The following is a 20,437-nucleotide window of genomic DNA, read 5'->3' as shown; positions in this document are numbered from 1 at the left end:
ACTTATCACTTGTCATTCTCTGAGGACCCATCAACTAAGTTTGATGATTCTAAGCCAATTAATACCTAAGATATTTTTTAAAATTATAATCATAAAATTTTATAAGTAGGTCAAAGTGACCTACTTTTCAGTTGTTTTACTCCAAGGACCCAAGATGCATCAACTGACAAAGTTTGATGATTCTAAGCCAATAAGTACCCAAAATATTTAATTAAAGCCATAAATTTTCAAAAGTAGGTCACCATGACCTACTTTTCAGTTGCTGTACTCCGAGGACCAAAGATACATCGACTGACAAAGTTTGATGATTCTAGCCAATAAGTACCCAAAATATTTAATTAAAGCCATAAATTTTCAAAAGTAGGTCACAGTGACCTACTTTTCAGTCAACCTACTCCGAGGACCAAAGATGCATCAACTGACAAATTTTGAAATTTCTAAGCCAAATAATTCCTGAAAATATTAAATACAGCCATAAAATTTCAAAAGTAGGTCACCGTGACCTACTTTTCAGTTGTTGTACTCCGAGGACCCAAGACGCATCAACTGACAAAGTTTAATGATTCTAAGCCAATTAGTACCCGAAATATTTGATTAAAGCCATAAATTTTCAAAAGTAGGTCACCGTGACCTACTTTTCAGTTGTTGTACTCCGAGGACCCATGACGCATAAACTGACAAAGTTTTATGATTCTAAGCCAAATAGTACCCGAAATATTTTATTAAAGCCTTAAATTTTCCGAAAGTAGGTCACGGTGACCTACTTTTTAGTCGACCTACTCCGAAGACCCATGACCCATCAACTGACAAACTTTGATGATTCTAAGCCAATTAGTACCTGAAATATTTAATTAAAGCCATAAATTTTCAAAAGTAGGTCACAGTGACCTATTTTTCAGTCAACCTACTCCGAGGACCAAAGATGCATCAACTGACAAAGTTTGATGATTCTAAGCCAATTAGTACCCGAAATATTTAATTAACGCCATAAATTTTCAAAAGTAGGTCACTGTGACCTACTTTTTAGTCGACCTACTCCGAAGACCCAAGATGCATCTACTGACAAAGTTTGATGATTCTAAGCCAATTAGTACCTGAAATATTTAATTTTAGTTATATAAATTGAAAAGTAAGTCACGGTGACCTACTTTTAAGTTGACCTTTTTTGAGGACCCAAGATGCATCAACTTACAAAGTTTTATGATCATAGGACTTAAAATGTCCAAATTATGCCTCGAAAATGCTTTGAAATCGAATGCCTGCAAAGTTCAAAAAGTAGGTCACTGTGACCTCCTTTTTAATAAATATGTTTTATGGCCCCAAGATGCATCATCTTACAAGATTTAATGATTCTAAGCCTCCCCGTATTCGAATTAATGACCTTAATTGTTTTTAAAAAGATTAGCCATAAAATTCAAAAAGTAGGTCAAGGTGACCTACTTTTTAGTTGACGTACTTTGAGGACCCAAGATGCATCAACTGACAAAGTTTGATGATCATAGGCCTTAAATTGTTCAAAATATGCCTCTAAATCATTTTGAAAAAGAATGGCCGCAAAATTTAAAAAGTAGGTCACCGTGACCTACTTTTGAGTCAACATGATATGAGGTCCTTAGATGCACCAACTGACAAGATTTGATGATCCTAGTCCTTATAGTAAGCAAAATATCAACATTTTAATAAAATGTAATTTTTGGTCAACTTTGAAGTGACCTTGAGACCACGCCCTTTGCCCCAGGGTAAATCCCCGTGCAAATTTTAATCTACAACATATCCTCATCTTTTTGTGTAAGTTTGGTGATAATCTGCCCAGTGGTTCTTGAGAAGAAGATTTTTTAGCAACCAGTACTTTTGTTTCTATTTTCCTAATTATCTCCCCTTGTTAAAGGGTCACAACCCCAGTTTTAGTATAAAAGGGAGCCCTTGGGCCAAGGATACCCTGTGACAAATTTGACAATTATTGGCCAAGGGGTTCTTGAGTTATGGCCCATATTCTAAAAAGTTTATGCACACCGCACAAATGGCCATAGCATTAGCTCTTTGAGCCTTTGGCTCAGAAGAGCTAAAAACGAAATTCAAGCTGAAAAAGTGATAAAAGAAATACAGACACTCTGGAGATTTAACCCTAGTCGTCAGGGTGAAAATCAAACATGCTAACCATTTACCATTGGCTTTTTTACATCACTTCCTGTCACGATCGGAAGTAACGGCAATACAAGATTTTCTCACGATTCAAATAAACTGATGACTGACTATCAGTCCTGAAAGTTTTAGTCTTCAGTCGTTTACTGTTGCCAAGCAATATTGTGAGAACATATTCTAATTTTGAGGACTTGTAAACACGCAACCAGAAGTGAATTTTATAAAATCTCTGACGTTTCTCTAGACATTTGCAGTTTCTACAACATACATAAAATCATTTCAGGTACTTTATCGATAAGCAATATTTATGAGAAAGTTAAATATCAAAATAACGTAGTTTATCTCCTAAAACCGGGAGTTGAAGTTTTTGTATTTGGTGTAATCTAACATATTTCAAAACAGCAAAAGAGATGCAATAAAGTGATGCAAGTTTTAATTTAAAAAAGAAAAGTTAAAATTTTTTTGATTTCTTTGATCACTTCCTGTGACAAGCGGAAGTGATGACTGATGCGTTTAACCCAAATAGATTCGACTATAGGTCTATTATCATAAAAGTTTGGTGTTTTAATCTGTCACCTGTTTTTAAGATCTCGCTCAGACAGGAAAACACACAACCAGAAGTGAATTCTTGAAAGATATTTATGGTAACTCTAGACATTTGCACTCTGAATAACATATTTAAAATTCATTTCAAATACTTTATCTATAAAGAACATTTATGGGAAAGTCAAAATATGTAGTTTTTCTCTTATAACCGGAAGGTGTCGTTTTTGTTTCCGGTGGGACCAACATCTTTCAAATCTGTGAAAAAGATGCAATAAAGTGATGCAATTTTTAATTAGAAAACAAAAAGATGAAATTTTCGATTTCTTTGATCACTTCCTGTGACGACCAGAAGAGACGGCTGACGATCTTAACCCAAATGGTTTTGCCTACATCTTAAGGTCTATTGCTCATATAAGTTTGGTGTCTTAATCTCTCACCTTTCAGAGTTCTTGCTTAGTCAACTTCTCATTTTGAGGACAGAAAAACACGCGACCGGAAGTGAATTTTACAAAGATATTTGACGTCACTCTAGACATTTGCAGTCTGAAAAACATATCCAAAATTCATTTCAAATGCTTTATCTACAAAAGATATTAATGGGAAAGAAAAATACTAAAATAATGTAGTTTTTCTCTTATAACCGGAAGTTGCCGTTTTTGTTTCCAGTGGGACCAACATATTTTGAAACTACAAAAGATATGCAATAATGTGATATAAGTGTTGATTTAAAAAAGGAAAGTTGAAATTTTATGATTTCTTTTATCACTTCCATAAGCGACCGGAAGTGCCGACGACGAACGAAAGGTAGCGACCAGGCTTGTACCTATAATGATCTATAATCCCTGAAAGTTTGACATTGATATCTTTTACCGTTCTTGAGATTATCCGCGGACAAAATGTCATTTTAAATTCAGAAAATGGTCCGTAACTTGGCACCGGAAGTGAATTTCCAAATTTTCATTCAGATTGATCAAGTTCATGTTACGACACATCTTTCCTGAAAATTTCATGTAAATCCATCGAATAGTCTTCGAGAAATTGCGTGCATAGAAAGTCAAAATAATAATAATAATAACTTGAAACTCATTGCGAGCAATGAGAGGTCTTCCGTCCGATTCTGAAAATAAAAATGAAAATTCAAGCTGAAAAAGTGATAAAAGAAATTCAGACACTCTGGAGATTTAACCCTAATCGTCAGCGTGAAAATCCAACGTGCTAACCATTAACCATTCACTTTTTTACATCAATTCCTTTCACGACCGGAAGTAACGGCGATGCAAGATTTTCTCATGATTCAAATAAACTGATGACTGAATATCAGTCCTGAAAGTTTTAGTCCTCGGTTTTTTACTGTTGCCGAACAATATTGTGGGACTAAATTCTAATTTTGAGAACAGGAAAACACACAACCGGAAGTGAATTTTATAAAAATCTCTGACTATTCTCTAGACATTTGCAGTATCCACAACATGCATAAAATCATTTCAGGTACTTCATCGATAAGCGATATTTATGAGAAAGTTAAATATAAGAATAACGTAGTTTATCTCCTAAAAACGGAAGTTGACGTTTTTGTTTCCGGTGGAATCTAACATATTTCAAAACAGTAAAAGAGATGCAATAAAGTCATGTAAATTTTAATTTAAAAAAGAAAAGTTAAGATTTTTGATTTCTTTGATCACTTCCTGTGACAAGCGGAAGTGACGACTGACGCGTTTAACCCAAATGGTTTCACCTACCCCTCAACATCCATTACTCTTAAAATTTTGGTGTTTTAATCTTTTACCTGTTTTTGAGATCTCGCTCAGACAACTTCTCATTTTGAGGACAGGAAAACACGTGACTGGAAGTGAAATTTCGAAAAAAATATTTAAGGTTACTCTAGACATTTGCACTTTGCATAGCACATTTAAAATTCATTTCAAATACTTTATCTATAAAGAATATTTACGGGAAATTAAAAAAACTCAAATTATTTAGTTTTTCCTCTTCTAACTGGAAGTTGTCGTATTTGTTTCCAGTGGGACGAAAATCTTTCAACTCTGCGAAAAAGATGCAATAAAGTGATGCAATTTTTAATTAAAAAAAGAAAAGTTGAAATTTTCGTTTTCTTTGATCCATTCCTGCGACGACCGGAAGTGACGACTGACACTCTTAACCCAAATGGTTTTGCCTACATCTTAAGATCTGTTGCTCATAGAAGTTTGGTGTCATAATCTCTTACCCTTTCCGAGATCTTGCTAACACAACTTCTCATTTTGAGGACAGAAAAACATGCGACCGGAAGTGAATTTTACAAAGATATTTGACGTTAGTCTAGACATTTGCAGTCTGAATAACATATTTAAAATTCATTTCAAATACTTCATCTACAAAAGATATTAATGGGAAAGAAAAATACTCAAATTATGTAGTTTTTCTCTTATAACCGGAAGTTGACGTTTTTGTTTCCGGTAGGACCAACATATTTCGAAACTACAAAAGAGATCCAATAATGTGATGTAAGTATTGATTTAAAAAAGGCAAGTTGAAATTTTACGATTTCTTTGATCACTTCCGTAAGCGACCAGAAGTGCCGACGATAAACGAAAAGTAGCGACCCGGCTAGTACCTATCACGAACTATAATCCCTGACATTGATATCTCTTGTCGTTCTTGAGATTATCCGCGGACAAAATGTCATTTTGAAATCAGAAAATGGTCTGTAACTTGGCACCAGAAGTGAATTTCCAAAAAATCTCTCAGGTAGATCAAGTTCATGTTACAACAAACTTTTCCTGAAAATTTCATGTAAATCCATCCAATAGTTTTCGAGAAATCACGTGCACAAAATTAGAAAATCAAAAAAATAAGAATAATAATAATAATAATAAGAAGAAGAAACAGTAGAATCACTATAGGTCTTCCGTTGAAAGCGGAAGACCTAATAATAATAAGAAACAGTAGAATCTCTATAGGTCTTCCATTGAAAAAGGAACACCTAATAATAATAAGAAACACTAGAATCACTATAGGTTTTCCATTGAAAACGAAAGACCTAATAATAAGAAACAGTAGAAACACTATAGGTCTTCCATTGAAAACTCTTATGAAAAACTTCGATTCCCCATTGTGGCCCCATTCTATCCCAGGGGGGGGGGGGGGGTCATGATCTGAAAAAAACTTAAATCTACACTACCTGAGGATGCTTCCATATAAATATGACCAATCATGGCTTTGCTGTTCTTAAGAAGAAGATTTTTAAAGACATTTTCCTATGTATTTCTATGTAAAAATTTGATCCCCCATTGTGGCTCCACCCTGTCCCCGGGGGTCATGATTTGAACAAACTTGAATCTACACTACCTGACGATGCTTCCACATAAGTTTCATCTTTCCAGGCCCAGTGGTTCTTGAGAAGAAGATTTTTAAATGATGCCATTATTTTTTCACTAATTCCTAACTATCTCCCCTTGAAAGAGGACATGGCCCTTCATTTGAACAAAGTTGAATCCCCTTCACCCAAGGATACTTTGTGGCAAGTTTGGTTGAATTTGGCCCAGTGGTTCTTGAGAAGAAGTCGAAAATGTGAAAAGTTTACAGATGGACAGACAGATGGACGGACGTACAGACGGACAATGGACAAAATGTAATCAGAAAAGCTCACTTGAGCCTTTGGCTCAGGTGAGCTAAAAAGACCATTTTTCTTTTGATTACAAGAATGATCAACATCTAAACTGCAACTTTATATAATTACACTAAACAAGAGGCCCAGGGGCCACATCGCTCACCTGAGCACTGTGGCTAGGAAAAGAGGAAAAATCTGTTTAGTATTGAAAAGCTTAAATGCATAAGTGGTCCCAACCTACCCAAAAAGGAAGTGGGGGGGGGGGTGTAAGGATGCTTACATGATTTTTTTACTAACTGTGACTTTTTTCTCTACAAGTTTGAACTTTCATTGTGGCCCCACCCTACCCCTGGAGGTCATGATTTGAAAAACTTGAATCTACACCACCTGAGGATGCTTCCATATAAATATGACCAATCATATCTTTGCTGTTCTTGAGAAGAAGATTTTTGAAGATTTTTCCTCTATATCCCTATGTAAAACTTTGATCGTCCATTGTGGCCCCCATCCTACCCCCGGCGGTCATGATTTGAACAAACTTTAATCTACACCACCTGAGGATGCTTCCAAATAAATATGACCAATCATAAGTTTGCTGTTCTTGAGAAGAAGATTTTTGAAGATTTTTCCTATATTCTCCAATGTTAAACTTTGATCGTCCATTGTGGCCCCACCCAACCCCCAAAGGACAGATGGAAGGACAGGATGGAAGGATAGAAGACAGATATGACAAACACTTTATGCCCTGGCCATATTGATGAGGAAGGACAGGATGGAAGGACGAAAGACAGACATGACAAACACTATATGCCCCAGCCATATTGATGAAGGAGCATAAAAACTTGATCATCATGCAACCCCTGCATGATACGAAGTTCTATTCTAAATCAACATCGTAAGTGCTGTACTCCACTTATAAGTGACTTTTGTTAACTCATACTAAGTGGCTAATACTTAACTTATAACTCACTTATAAGTGACTAATATAATCACTAATGTCAGTTATCAGAAATTTCTTTAAGGGATGATTCCAGCTGCACTACAATCCACTTTGATTATTCTATTTTACTATAGTACCCATATTCCCTGACTTACGTTGACATACACCGAGCAGTGCAGGTCACCTCACATATACATACCTTAAGGAGAGATTCCTGTTTTTCTGAATCTATTTCATGTCCTGCTGCTTCTATACACTGACTTACTGCTACCTCCAGTTTGTCTTTAATAATTCTAATGTATTCATCTGCTTTCTGGCTTCCTTTCTAAAACCATTATCAAAAATATTCTACAAAGTATGTATTATACAAACTATATACAGCAAAACACGCTTATAGCAAAGTGCCATTGACATTTGATTTGTTATAAACATCATTCGTAATATCCGTTAAGATAACTACAGGGGTTGAAAATTACTTTGCTGTGACTGTGAATTCATTATATAGTGTTTGCTATAACTGTGTTTTAGTGATAACAATAGGCCCAAGGGCCTTAGCGTTCAACTGAGTGTAATAAAACCCTGTAAGAGATCCATGGAATAGAACTTCATAATTATACAATAAAATAATAAACTATGAAGATATGTTGCTCAAAAACAAAATAAAAGATAAAAACCTAGAACTATGTCCATAGGACATGAATGCCCTACCCAGGGTTGATTAGTAATGCATGATGAAAATTTGCATTAGTGTATGAAGTTTGATGAAAATATCGTGACTAGTTTCCTTAAAACTGAGAAAAGAGTGTTAAACGGCAATTTTTACACATTTTAAGTTTTTCATGGATTTTGATACAGCAAGGTTAGGAGTTCCAAAGTCAAAATGAACAGCTGTTATTCAGCTGTTAAGTAACCTTAGCTGTTAAGTAACCTTCCCAGTTCTCATTTAACAGCTGTTCTTTAGCTGTGCCTTAGCATTCCAGTTCACTCACTTTATGCAAATTAGTAATTTGGATACACACATTCCAATAGCAGTAAACAGCAGTTAATTAGCATTCCCAGTTCTTTAGCTGTCATATAGGCCGAAATATTTTAATTAGCTCCGTCAAAACAGCTGTCCGATATGAATATTAATGAGAACTACTTCAAAATCTGCTGTAAGCTAATTAACATTCAGGAGAACTGCTAACAAGCATTTCCTTATATGGATATCCAAATGGCTTAAAACTGCTAGGAACTGCTATAAAACTGCTACATGATGCATACATACATAATTATTTACAACACCATCAACAATGTGTATAATTATATACAAATTATTATATTAATTTAAATGACAGAAAAAATGTACACATTATGTTCATGACCAATGTACTGGATCCTATCTTTTGACAAACAAACAGAAGAGCATTGGAAAAAGTTTAAACTGTTCATCCACAAAGAGAAACTGTTCAACCACAAAGAGCAAGAGCCACTTAGGGCCTTTTTTGGCCCTGAGAATTTCTGAAAAATTGAAACTGCTCAGTTTTGGTTGAAAATGTAGTATTTATAACTTGGATCCTTGGTGGCCATGTATCCATTGAACATGACGTAATTTTCTCTCTAGTCAATACATTATGACATCATAAAACACATCATTTTCCCCATATCCTGTACATTCCCTTAAAAATGGCCAAAAGTTGAGGTATTTTTTCAATATTTCATGTAAAGCACAACCTCTGATCCAAAATATGCAATTACATAATTAAAGATCTGTTTCTGAAAATCTCAAAATATGTTTTAATTTTTGGATTGTGGGCTGTGCTCATATTTTAATTCTTTGCTGAAGGTAGTCAAATACGCATGTTTTCTACAAAATTCAAGAACATTGAATTTTCTCAAAGCCTGTTTTCCAATACCTGGATTCTCAAAAAGAAAATTTGTTATAGGAAATGAGAGCACTAAGTCTCTACTTTATTTTGATATATGAAATGGGACAGAGGGTGATAATCAATTAATTGATACAAGGACAGGGCCATTATATGCATAAAGGGAACGTAGCATTTTATCATGAAAAAAATAAGAATGTGGCATTTTTAGATAATAAATAAAATAGAAATCTATTCAAGTGGTACTAGTAAAAAATAAAACACTTAGATTTTGGGGAAAAAAATAAAGATATTTGACACAGAAATATGAATATTTACTAAACTCATGTAGACTTTTTTATTAATCTTGATTACATTACATACACTTTACAATATATATATGTAAACAACAGCTACAAATTTAAATCATTAGTAAGAACATCTTATGGTATTGGATTTTGCCATTTTCTACCTGCATTCCTGATTCATTTCTCACAATTCAATTTATATACCAGGGCTGTGCTTCACACCCATCTGTCCAACAGAAATTTTCTTGACTTCTTCGTAACTTGTAAGGTCACTGCATTTTTAATGTCTGGCAGCAGCACTGGGTCAATTGGCAAATCCTATCAGATAACACACTTTTAGTTTCACGGTGCATTAATAATAAAATTTAACTTAATTGCTTCCCTTTTATAATCTTTTATATATACAAGTTTGGTTTCTTCAATTTTATATCAATTTGTTTAATGGCAATCATAATTAGTTGGTTACAGTGTTTTTAATTAAAGATTTTCTTTAATAAAGCTTTTCCTAAATTAAAAAAAAAAAAAAAATATATATATATATATATATATATATATATATATATATATATATATATATACCTCATACATAAATATCTCTGGACCAGCTTTAAGCCCTAGCTGTTAAAGTCACAATAACCACTTATTCTTTATCATCAGAAAATCTTCTCCTTCTACCAAAAAAAATGTACAGTAAATCAGTGCAAGAGATTAACCCCCCCCCCCCCCCCCCCTCAAAAAAAACCCCACTTTTAATTGTGCTAAATGATGAGTTCTATTAGCTGACTGATTGTGGCCGAAACATAGCAGATAGAGTATTTAATTTCTATTTATCAATAGACACACATATATACTAGGGATGTCAACGAGTACCCGGTTAACCGGTACTCGATCGAACGTCCGAGTATCGAATCTAAAATGGTACTCGGTTACTCGGAAGTGTATTTTTTTCTTATTTCAAAGTACATATTTTTATCAAAATCTGATCAATAACTCCAATATGCATACAGTAATTGGCGTGTCTTCATATACACCTGTAAAACGCCCGTTATCGCCTGTGGCTGTGTATATACAGTAATTAGTGACCAATCACCTGGTACACAGCTGTTCTCACCTATTGTGGTCCTTAATTTTTGGATGGCTTCAATGATTGTTTTCAGTGAACATAGTTAAGTATGGTCTATAATCTTAACTCGTTTTTTAAATTATTTAATTGATATACGGTAGCGAAATCGGACATGCATTAGAAATGCCGCTACCCACTTCAAAAAGGAAGAAATATTTAGAAACAACTGAAGTTTGAAAAAATGTTGAAAGTCAGTTTGCGTAGTAAGTTTAGTGTATATGGGGGAAACAACCAACATGTGAAATGATATAGAATAGCGATCCCAACAACGTCCGTTCCTTCCCTTTCGCTAGTCGAATCACCACAAACCTGCATAACAGATTGTCTTCCTTTTGTGTTGATGAAATAGATCCTAAACAAAAACTATAAACCATTTGTAATTTTTGATGCATTAATTGTGTCCTTTGTGTTTATTTGGTAAGTAAATTTAGTACCAAAAAATCATTTCCCTTGGACTCAATTGTTTATATACATTTATAAACATGAAAAAAAGAACAGCTTTGGGGTTTAACAGAGCTTAACCTGAAAACCTAGAAAATTAACACACTTGTATGTATTTTCATTTTTACCGAGTACCCGGGTACTCGATCGGAAAAACGTCCGAGTAACCGATTATCAAAAATTGACCAATTTGACATCCCTAATATATACATAAAAAAAAAGATACCTACCATATATAAAATATCTTTTTTCTTTTATCTTTTGGTAGATATAGCAATACAATCTCGGGCTTATTGGTCAGCAATCCCCCTCTTCAAGACATTCTCTTTCCTTCTCTCCAAACAATACAACATGGAAGCCAAGATTGAATTTTGGTCGTCTGTTTTTAAATTAATTGATCACTGAGCACGACATTTCAAAAACTCGAGATCCCGATCAAATTATACATAACAGCTAAGAGAAACAGAGAACTGCTGTTAACTCCAAAGCAGTTTTTTTAAACCTGTTATAAGATGAACAACTGAAGAACAGCTTAAAAACATAGAGTTTATGTACATAGGTGTGCTACGTCTTTTTTAAACATGGTTTTTGTTGACTGAAAGTGTCAGAATCTCTATTTTAACAACTTTTAAGTGTACTGTATAGGGGGAAAATAACTCACAGTGTTAATATTCGCTATATTCACGGTGTGAATAAATACGTGAATTCAAGAAACAGCGAATAAGTTTTCAATAACCTCCATGTTTTATTTGGAAATTTGAGAAAAGACTACGATAGGTATATTTACGTACAGTATATTGCAATTCAGTAATTATGAGTAGTAACTGTCATTCAATTATTTTAATTATCACACTTTACTTTAATTCAAATCAGCAGATAATAACTTGTAATTATTGTTAAAAAGCAGTTTTAATAGCCAACGTTATACATGTTTGATCAATCAAAACAAAAGGGTTGTGGGTTTTGATTACCCGTGTGTAACTAACATTATACCTGCATTATCATGCCTATAAGTTTTTATCGACATTTCGTTAAAAAAAACTATACATATAACTATCGAACTTGCTAAAGATATCGAAGGATATTATTTCGTTGACCTACATTTACACATTTGTTACCGTCCAGTGGTTTTTCGATGCGATGTTATGTACATGCACTCATCATAATAGCATATAGGTAAGTCATTCGACATTTATATTCAAAGACTTTTAACAACGACACTTGTTTTGATTAATCGTAAATTAATTACTAAATCTAACAATTTTATATAAACCTACCCTGCTGTTCGTGAAGTAAATACATTATCAACGCTGATTAATGTCCTTCTAGCTATGCTGTGAATTAAACGGATAAAGACAAGGGAGGTAACTTTTATTATATCCCAATTCCGTGAATTCAACAAACCATGATTGTGTCAGAGGAGAGAAAAATGTGAAAATTACAACCCGTGAAATTAATCCCCTATACAGTATTTAAAGAAGATTCAAAATTCACAATATCGAGTAATTTTGACTGACAGGTGTAGCACTGTTGTGCATGGATTTCGTATAACTATACATATACAGATTGCGATTGAAAATAATAAACAAACAGATCTAAAGAAAAGATATTGTATAATGTACATATATTTGTTAAGAACCAGTTAATTCATGAAACGAATTTAGTCATATTATGTGGGCCCATGTTAGATTTGACAGGTTGATTTACTAGTAGAAATTCAATGGACCACAGTCATTTAGGGTATTCCGAATCACCCTGCATATCGCAACTCTCGGTAATTTACCTTACCGCTGTACCTCGCACGACACATGCACACGTGTGACACCAAACAGTCATTATTAGTAAGGTCTATACTTATTGCATACAAAAAATAAAGAGGTAAACATAATGCGTTAACTAAAAAAATTAATATTTTAATTCATTAATTTGCTATCCTTTTCGAAGAAAATGCCCGTGTAGAAACGTTGCATGATATTTCTCATCGATGTCGTGGCATTGTTGATGGATGTCGAAACATGGCATGTTAGGTATCAATAGAATGGCAATTTTATAAGCTTCTGTGAGTACTATTTGTTTTTGATAACACCTCAGAAGTATACTAGTTATGGCCGCATTTGTAGCCCCCTACAGTTTGGGGTATTTCGAACCACGTGTGTACATGACCGCAGCCAAATAAATTACAAACACTACACACTTGTTATTTGTCAGATATTTTTATAACATTGTTTTTCTTAAATGCAAGGGGTATGAAAGTAATGATTTGACAAAGCAAGAGCTAATAAGACTAGATGCCGGGTCCCGGTATACACTTGATCAGTGTTGATCACTTTTGATATATATGAGTACGTGAAAGTTTGCAGTGGTATATGTCATACTTGATAATCATGATGTCTAAACATGAGTTGGTTTAATTCCTTTTCAGAAATTTTTTATCATCATTATATCAGTTTTGGTAGCCTACTCGTAGAATTATGACAGTTCAATGTTAATCGTTTTGCATTTAAAAAAAAAAAATCACATGGGTAAAAAAAAAAATTGACATAATTATCATGATTATATTTACAGGGCCACAATTTACAGTCAGGTAATTTCTGAAAGTATTATTTTGTTAATATTTGCTTTTCTGCATAATCCACCTCTGAGAACACTGTCTACTGGGGGGGGGGGGGGGCTTTAATAACTTAATAAATAAACAAAAACAATCAATAAGAAAATAATTCTTATACCTACACATTCTAAAGAAAGTTCGGGTATATTGTTGTTACTCATGTCCATCCGTCCGTCCGTCTGTCACACTCTTCTTTCTCAATCTCCTCTTACATTTTACACAGTAGCCTAATCATCTTTTGGGAGATGGTTGGTGGTGTTATGTAGATGTGCAGTAAGGTTTCCAAATTTTCATTTTCACCCTGGGGGTCAAATGGGGGTCGAAAAATGACATTTTTAATTCAAAAAGCCCCTGGTTCCCTGAACTCTTCTTACATTTTACACAGTAGCCTAATCATCTTTTGGGAGGTGGTTGGTGGTGTCATGTGGATGTGCAGTAAGGTTTTGGAATTTTCATTTTCACCCTGGGGGTCAAATGGGGATCGAAAAATGACATTTTTAATGCAAAAAGCCCCTGGTTCCCTGAAGTCTTCTTACATTTTACACAGTAGCCTAATCATCTTTTGGGAGGTGGTTGGTAGTGTCATGTAGATGTGCAGTAAGGTTTCAGAATTTTCATTTTCACCCTGGGGGTCAAATGGGGGTCGAAAAATGACATTTTTAATGCAAAAAGCCCCTGGTTCCCAGAACTCTTCTTACATTTTACACAGTAGCCTAATCATCTTTTGGGAGGTGGTTGGTAGTGTCATGTAGATGTGCAGTAAGGTTTTGGAATTTTCATTTTCACCCTGGGGGTCAAATGGGGGTCGAAAAATGACATTTTTAATGCAAAAAGCCCCTGGTTCCCTGAAATCTTCTTACATTTTACACAGTAGCCTAATCATCTTTTGGGAGGTGGTTGGTGGTGTCATGTAGATGTGCAGTAAGGTTTCGGAATTTTCATTTTCACCCTTGGGGTCAAATGAGGGTCGAAAAATGTTTTTTATGCAAAAAGCCCCTGGTCCCCAGAACTCCTCCAGTCCTACATTTTACACAACAGCCTAATCATCTTTTGGATTGATTATGATTGATTATTATTGTTTAACGCCCAGTCGGCAATATTTCAGCCATATTTCGGCGATCAAATTAAGTGTATATTCCCATTTATGAATTTATACACAAATTTAGGACAAGTGAGGTCAAGTCAAAGGAAAGGTCAAGGTCAAAAAATATTGATGCAGTTGAATAGCTCTCATTAGTATGTATCAGCATATGAAGTTTGATTTAAATATCTTGAATGATTTCATTAAAACTGACCTAAACACTTATTTAAGAAAAGTGAGGTCAAGGTAAAAGGAAAGGTCAAGGTCAAAAAATGTTCATTCAGTTGAATAGCTTACATCAGTATGTATCAACATATGAAGTTTGATTACACTTTCTTGAATGGTATCTTTAAAACTGAGCTAAACACTAATTTAAGAAAAGTGAGGTCAAAGGAAATGTCAATGTCAAAAAATATTGATGCAGCTGAATAGCTCTCATTATGTATCAGCATATGAAGTTTGATAAAAATATCTTGAATGATTTCATTAAAACTGAGCTAAACACTAATTTAAGAAAAGTGAGGTCAAGGTCAAAGGAAAGGTCAAGGTCAAAACATGTTGATGCAGTTACATAGCTCTCATCAATATCTATCAGCATATGAAGTTTGATAAAAATGTCTTCGATAGTTTCTTTGAAACTGAGCTTTGAACAGAGCTAAATGCAAAGCGTGACAGAGACAGACAGAAGGATGAAGGGATGGAAGGATGGAAGACGGACATGACAAACACTATATGCACCGGCCATATTCATGGCGGGGCATAAAAACAAGGTAAACAAGAGGCCCAAGGGCCTTAAAGGTCACCTGAGCATAAAACAACAATCCATAGAGGATCAATAGAACATAAAATAAACTGATAGAAGAACCTTTGTTGCCCAAAAGCAAGAGAAATGGGATATCATGATCATCGAAATAATTAGTCTAATATTCAGTAACAATTAACTCATAAATTAAGAAATTATTAGTCCAGTATTCAGTAACAATTCATAAATTAAGTTCTAATCTGTCCCCAATTTAGATTTTTTTCCAATAAGTTTTATTTTCCATTATGGCTCCACCCTACTCCCGGGGGTCATGATATTAACAATCTTGAATCTACACTACTGTAAATCACTTTTTATTCATGAGAACTTTATTTTCGAGTAATTACACAAGGCAGTGTACTCGCAAAATTTTCATTTTTGCGTATATTAGTGCCGTATTTGGCTGAATATAATACGCACTTTTTTCCCAAAATAATTTTCTGTGAGAAAGGGGTGCGTATTTTACACCACAATGGGATTTTGATAGATTTTTCTTTCATGTAAAACACGGCTATCATACGCACATACCGTAGTATTACCTACAGACTTGTGCAATTTCTTGCTGTTTATTGCCGTATTTAAAACTTCGGAAAGTTATTGTTGGAATGTAGACTTGTTAAAAATGCTATATTTATAACCTTTTGATAGTTAAATTTAATTTAAAAGCAAGTTACAGGTGACTCGAGATCTCTCGAAGTTCAAGGGACCGCAAGAAAAGTTCGAGAGATCGAGGGGTTCGAGAGACGGAAAGTGAATAAAATCCGGAATTTTCAGTTCCGATCATCATTGTTCTACTATTATAAATACCGGAAGTATATGTCGATAATGTCATTGCACGTTTTCATTCGTATTTTACAGGTAATTCACTTGATTTCAACAACAGTGATCGTATTTTGAATAAATAAAACGATCTCTTTAATTTTCAGTATTTATTTGTTCTCATTTCATAATTACATGAAACCTGAATAGCGATCGTCGGCGTGGCTACCCCCAGGCACAGGTACTTGGGTCTTGGTTTATAAATATGTATACCTATTGATATGTAAAAAGTACTTTTTTTACATATCAATAGGTATACATATTTATAAACCAAGACCCAAGTACCTGTGCCCCCAGGGCTTCATCGGGTCCTTCACCAGATTTCTCGTATTAAATGGGTATTCAATTCTTCAGATAGGATTTCTTGTGCAGTGTTTGTCATACTGGGATTATGTAAACTCAATAAAACTTCATAATCTATGAAAAATTATTAACACGTCTCTTAAATTATTTTCTAAAAATTATCGTCTCGCTGTCGAGTCAAAATAAGTTGTGAATCAATTCGTTTATAGTATACCAATTGTAACCAATTAATTATATCAACACTCGGATGCTCACAGGTATAGTGTCATCTATGTAAACATCCAATTAACACCTCCATGCCAGCCCGAGGCGTACACTGTTATCAAAGTAAGTCTAAGCTGCATTAATTTTACGCTTGATCGGCGTGTGCACACGCGCAATCAAAACTTCGAGAGATAGAGAGTAAAAAACAATGAAATGTGTGTAACAGGACCCAGGTCTTGGTTCGAGAGATAGAGAACTTCGAGAGATCGGAAGTTCGAGAGATAGGAAGTAAATTTGCTTAGTTATATAGAAGGAAAAAACGGGACCGGAGGTTCACTTCGAGAGATCGAGAACTTTGAGAGATCGGAGTTCGAGCCATTGAGAGTCACCTGTAATTAATTTGAGCTGCATGTTCATCGTCTCCATGTAGGACGCCATTAACGATGTTATTTATAGATGTTCACACATTCCTTTGCCACGTGCTTCCGTAATCATAGTACACATGTACCTAATCAGTCAGAAGTAATAAGTCATTTTTTCATGAAATACAATAAAATAAAATTTATTTTAGGTTTTAAATAACTCAGTGAAAATTCATTTCAACATAAACATCCCTCTATACGTCACAATGAATGGAAGCCAATGTTATGAACACGTGCGCTTGTCACTTGATAATTACCCCTCAACACCCCTCCAGGCAATTAAATTGTTTACTGATTCCAAAGCATTGTTTTTACAGTTAGAGCACTGATTATTTACTGCCCTTATTAATGGCTTTGATTATTTTCTTTGTTAAAAATCGGGGGTTGGTTTATGATCTTTCATATGTATAAGTGTGTGTTGATTACGACACATTAAACAGTTAAACGCTTGTTAAATGTAATTTTACTTTAACTTATATCGGCCTCGTGTTAAAATGATTGAGAGTTAAAAAAAGGAAATATGAAGTATGTTGAAACTTAAGTGTTATCATTTACTCGTGCTCTGTAGAAAATAAGATATCCACGAAGATTACCTCAATGTATGAAGACATATATCCCACCTTTGTACATCATTTTTCACAGCTTTGGAGGTGTGTTGATAACTACACTTTATACGCTTGTTAAACTTTGATTTTATTTTTATAACATCAGCTATTAATTTAATTAATTAATTTCAAGTTCAAAAGAGGAAGATCGTAGTCTATGAATACTTTGATGTTGCAATATCGCTTGCCCTGTTAAATTTATATAATTTTCAACATGATTACCTTAAACTAAAAATAAATTTGACAACTGTTAAACTTGCAACAATATCTCATGCTTTGTTGAAATAACATTATTTCCACAAAGAATAGATAGAATACGGCGACGCATAATTTCAATATCACCGTTTGCTAAAAAAAAATAAATAAATAATGAACTCTGCTAATACTTTAATGCAACATTATCTCGTGCTTTGTTAAAATAAATAATTTCCTCCAGATTGCCGTGATATGGAAAGTCAAGATTAAAAAATAAAAACGCATTTGAATAAAATATCGTGTTCTGTAAATTTTCGGCACTTTATCTCCGCGCCGATTTTTATAGCAAATTACCGCAATTTTCAAAAGTTCAGAACACCGCTTGGTAAAATTTTCTGCTGCGTATAATACAACCGAACTGCGTTTTTTCCCCCAGTTTCAGGCTCAAAAAGGGGGGTGCGTATTTTACACCAATGCGTATTATATTCAGCCAAATATGGTATTCCTAAAGATTATATACAGCAATAACCACATTTCATGAATATTCTGTCTCACTAAAAAAGAGTCAATGACTATGTCACGAAAATAAAGTGTCACGAAAATTTAGTGATCTTCAGTACCTGAAAATGTTTCTGTATTAAATTGACTAATCATGGCTCTGTTGTTTTGAGAAGAAGATTTTTAAATGATCTTTCCTATATATTCCTAAAACTTTGATTACCTGTTGTGTCCCCTCCCTACCCCAGGGGGTCATATTTGAACAAATTTGAATTAACATTACCCAAGAATGCTCCCATATAAATAAAACAAATCACGACTTTGCTATTCTTGAGAAGAAGATTGTTAAGGATTTTTCCTATGTTTTCATATGTAAATCTTTCATCGTCCATTGTGGCCCCACCCTATCCCCAGAGTCATGATTTGAACAAACTTGAATCTATTCTACCTGAGAATGCTACCATGTAAATATAACCAATCATGGCTTTGCTGTTCTTGAGAAAAGAATTTTTTCAAGATTTTTCCTACGTATTCCAATCTAAAACTTTCATTGCCCATTGTTGCCCCACCCTACCCCAGTTGAATGTTGAATCTTTCAGATTATTTCATATTATCTTTGATTAAATCGCTAGTGCATTTTATTTAATATTTTATTCACTGAATTACAGGAAAGTTGCATAGTATTTTTATAAACAATTTATTTCTCGATATCGAGGTAATTGTCTGTTTTATTTGAAATAAAATTCAAAATATGTTACCTTAATTAATTCCTACTAGTAATGGAACTTTTGAAACTTAAATATACATGTATGTAATCTAATATACGTTCTTTTGTTGACACCCTTAAAATGTACAACTGTATATATACATTTGCAAGAGTGCCCCAAATATACGCATATCGAGCATTTTATAAGTATACATGGAAATACAAAATCCCACATTCACACGCGCCTCCAAAATATGTAGAATGAGACATACATGCGTAACTGTATTTGAATATTACAAATTTATTAGACACCTAACCTTGAACAAATTATTTTTTCTACTAAACCTGTTATTGTATGCGAACAAAATGATAAACATGTAATTATTTATAGGTTCCCATTATTTTTTCTGAAAATGAGAACACATTTATCAGCTCTCTTAAGGTTTTACGGACACATACAATGTACATGCATGCAAGTACAGAACATGCACGTTTTATAAGTGCATATGCAAGAGCGCCCCAAATATAAGCATATTGAGCATTTGAAATACAGAAAAATTCTAAATCCCATTTTTTTTTTCATTATCTTTGCAATAAAATATCGACTACACTGAAATGATTTTATTGATTTACAGCATATATTAAAGTGAATTATAGGTCCGCTGAGTTGATCATGAGTTGTTTTATAACGGGTAGTCCTCCTGGCCAGTCATCGTCACGTTTTGTAACATCGTAATTACACAGGTAAATACTAAGATGTCAATCCATGTATTTTCCATAAGAAATGAATTACCGGGAGATGTCTCGTTTTCTCTGATCATATATTAATTGACAGCCTTTATGAACAGCTGTTAAAACACAGGCCTTTGTAAACCGGTAAATCACAAAAAAGAAAAATCCGAGACATAAAAAACAGAAAATATAAATGTCTCTGGAAATAACATTGCCTTTAGATAACTAAAATAAATTAATGTCCGCCGATTTTTGAATTAATCCGAACATTCATTGATGTGTACCTGTACAGGCAGTGTATATATTTTTATTAAGCCTTCGCCCAAACGAACAATATAATAAATCTTGAATGAATTAACTAACCCCTTCAGTACACACACATTCGCCTATACCTGAAATCTAATCAAAATCAGATCTTTTTTTACGGCCCAGAATTCTGATAGTCTGATAGTCACTGTATTTCTAATCTGATTGACTATACACGTACCTTTAACAAATATTCATAAATTTT

General features: G+C 34.0%; 1 protein-coding gene across 1 annotated transcript in view; it reads right to left on the bottom strand.

Annotated features, from left to right (window-relative positions):
- The window catches only part of LOC133185339 (vacuolar protein sorting-associated protein 16 homolog), a 765,182-nt gene that overhangs the window by 363,361 nt on the left and 381,384 nt on the right, over positions 1 to 20,437 (bottom strand). Inside the window, exon 11 of the mRNA XM_061320487.1 lies at positions 7,435 to 7,560. Coding sequence (XP_061176471.1) covers positions 7,435 to 7,560 — 126 coding nt within the window. The remainder of the gene's footprint in view (positions 1 to 7,434; positions 7,561 to 20,437) is intronic.

Source organism: Saccostrea echinata, unplaced genomic scaffold (genome assembly GCF_033153115.1).
Source record: "Saccostrea echinata isolate AGI-Se365-2 ecotype Australia unplaced genomic scaffold, CSIRO_AGI_Sech_v1 ptg000001l, whole genome shotgun sequence".
Classification (NCBI taxonomy): Eukaryota; Metazoa; Mollusca; class Bivalvia; order Ostreida; family Ostreidae; genus Saccostrea; species Saccostrea echinata.
This window is presented reverse-complemented; position numbering and strand designations above follow the sequence as displayed.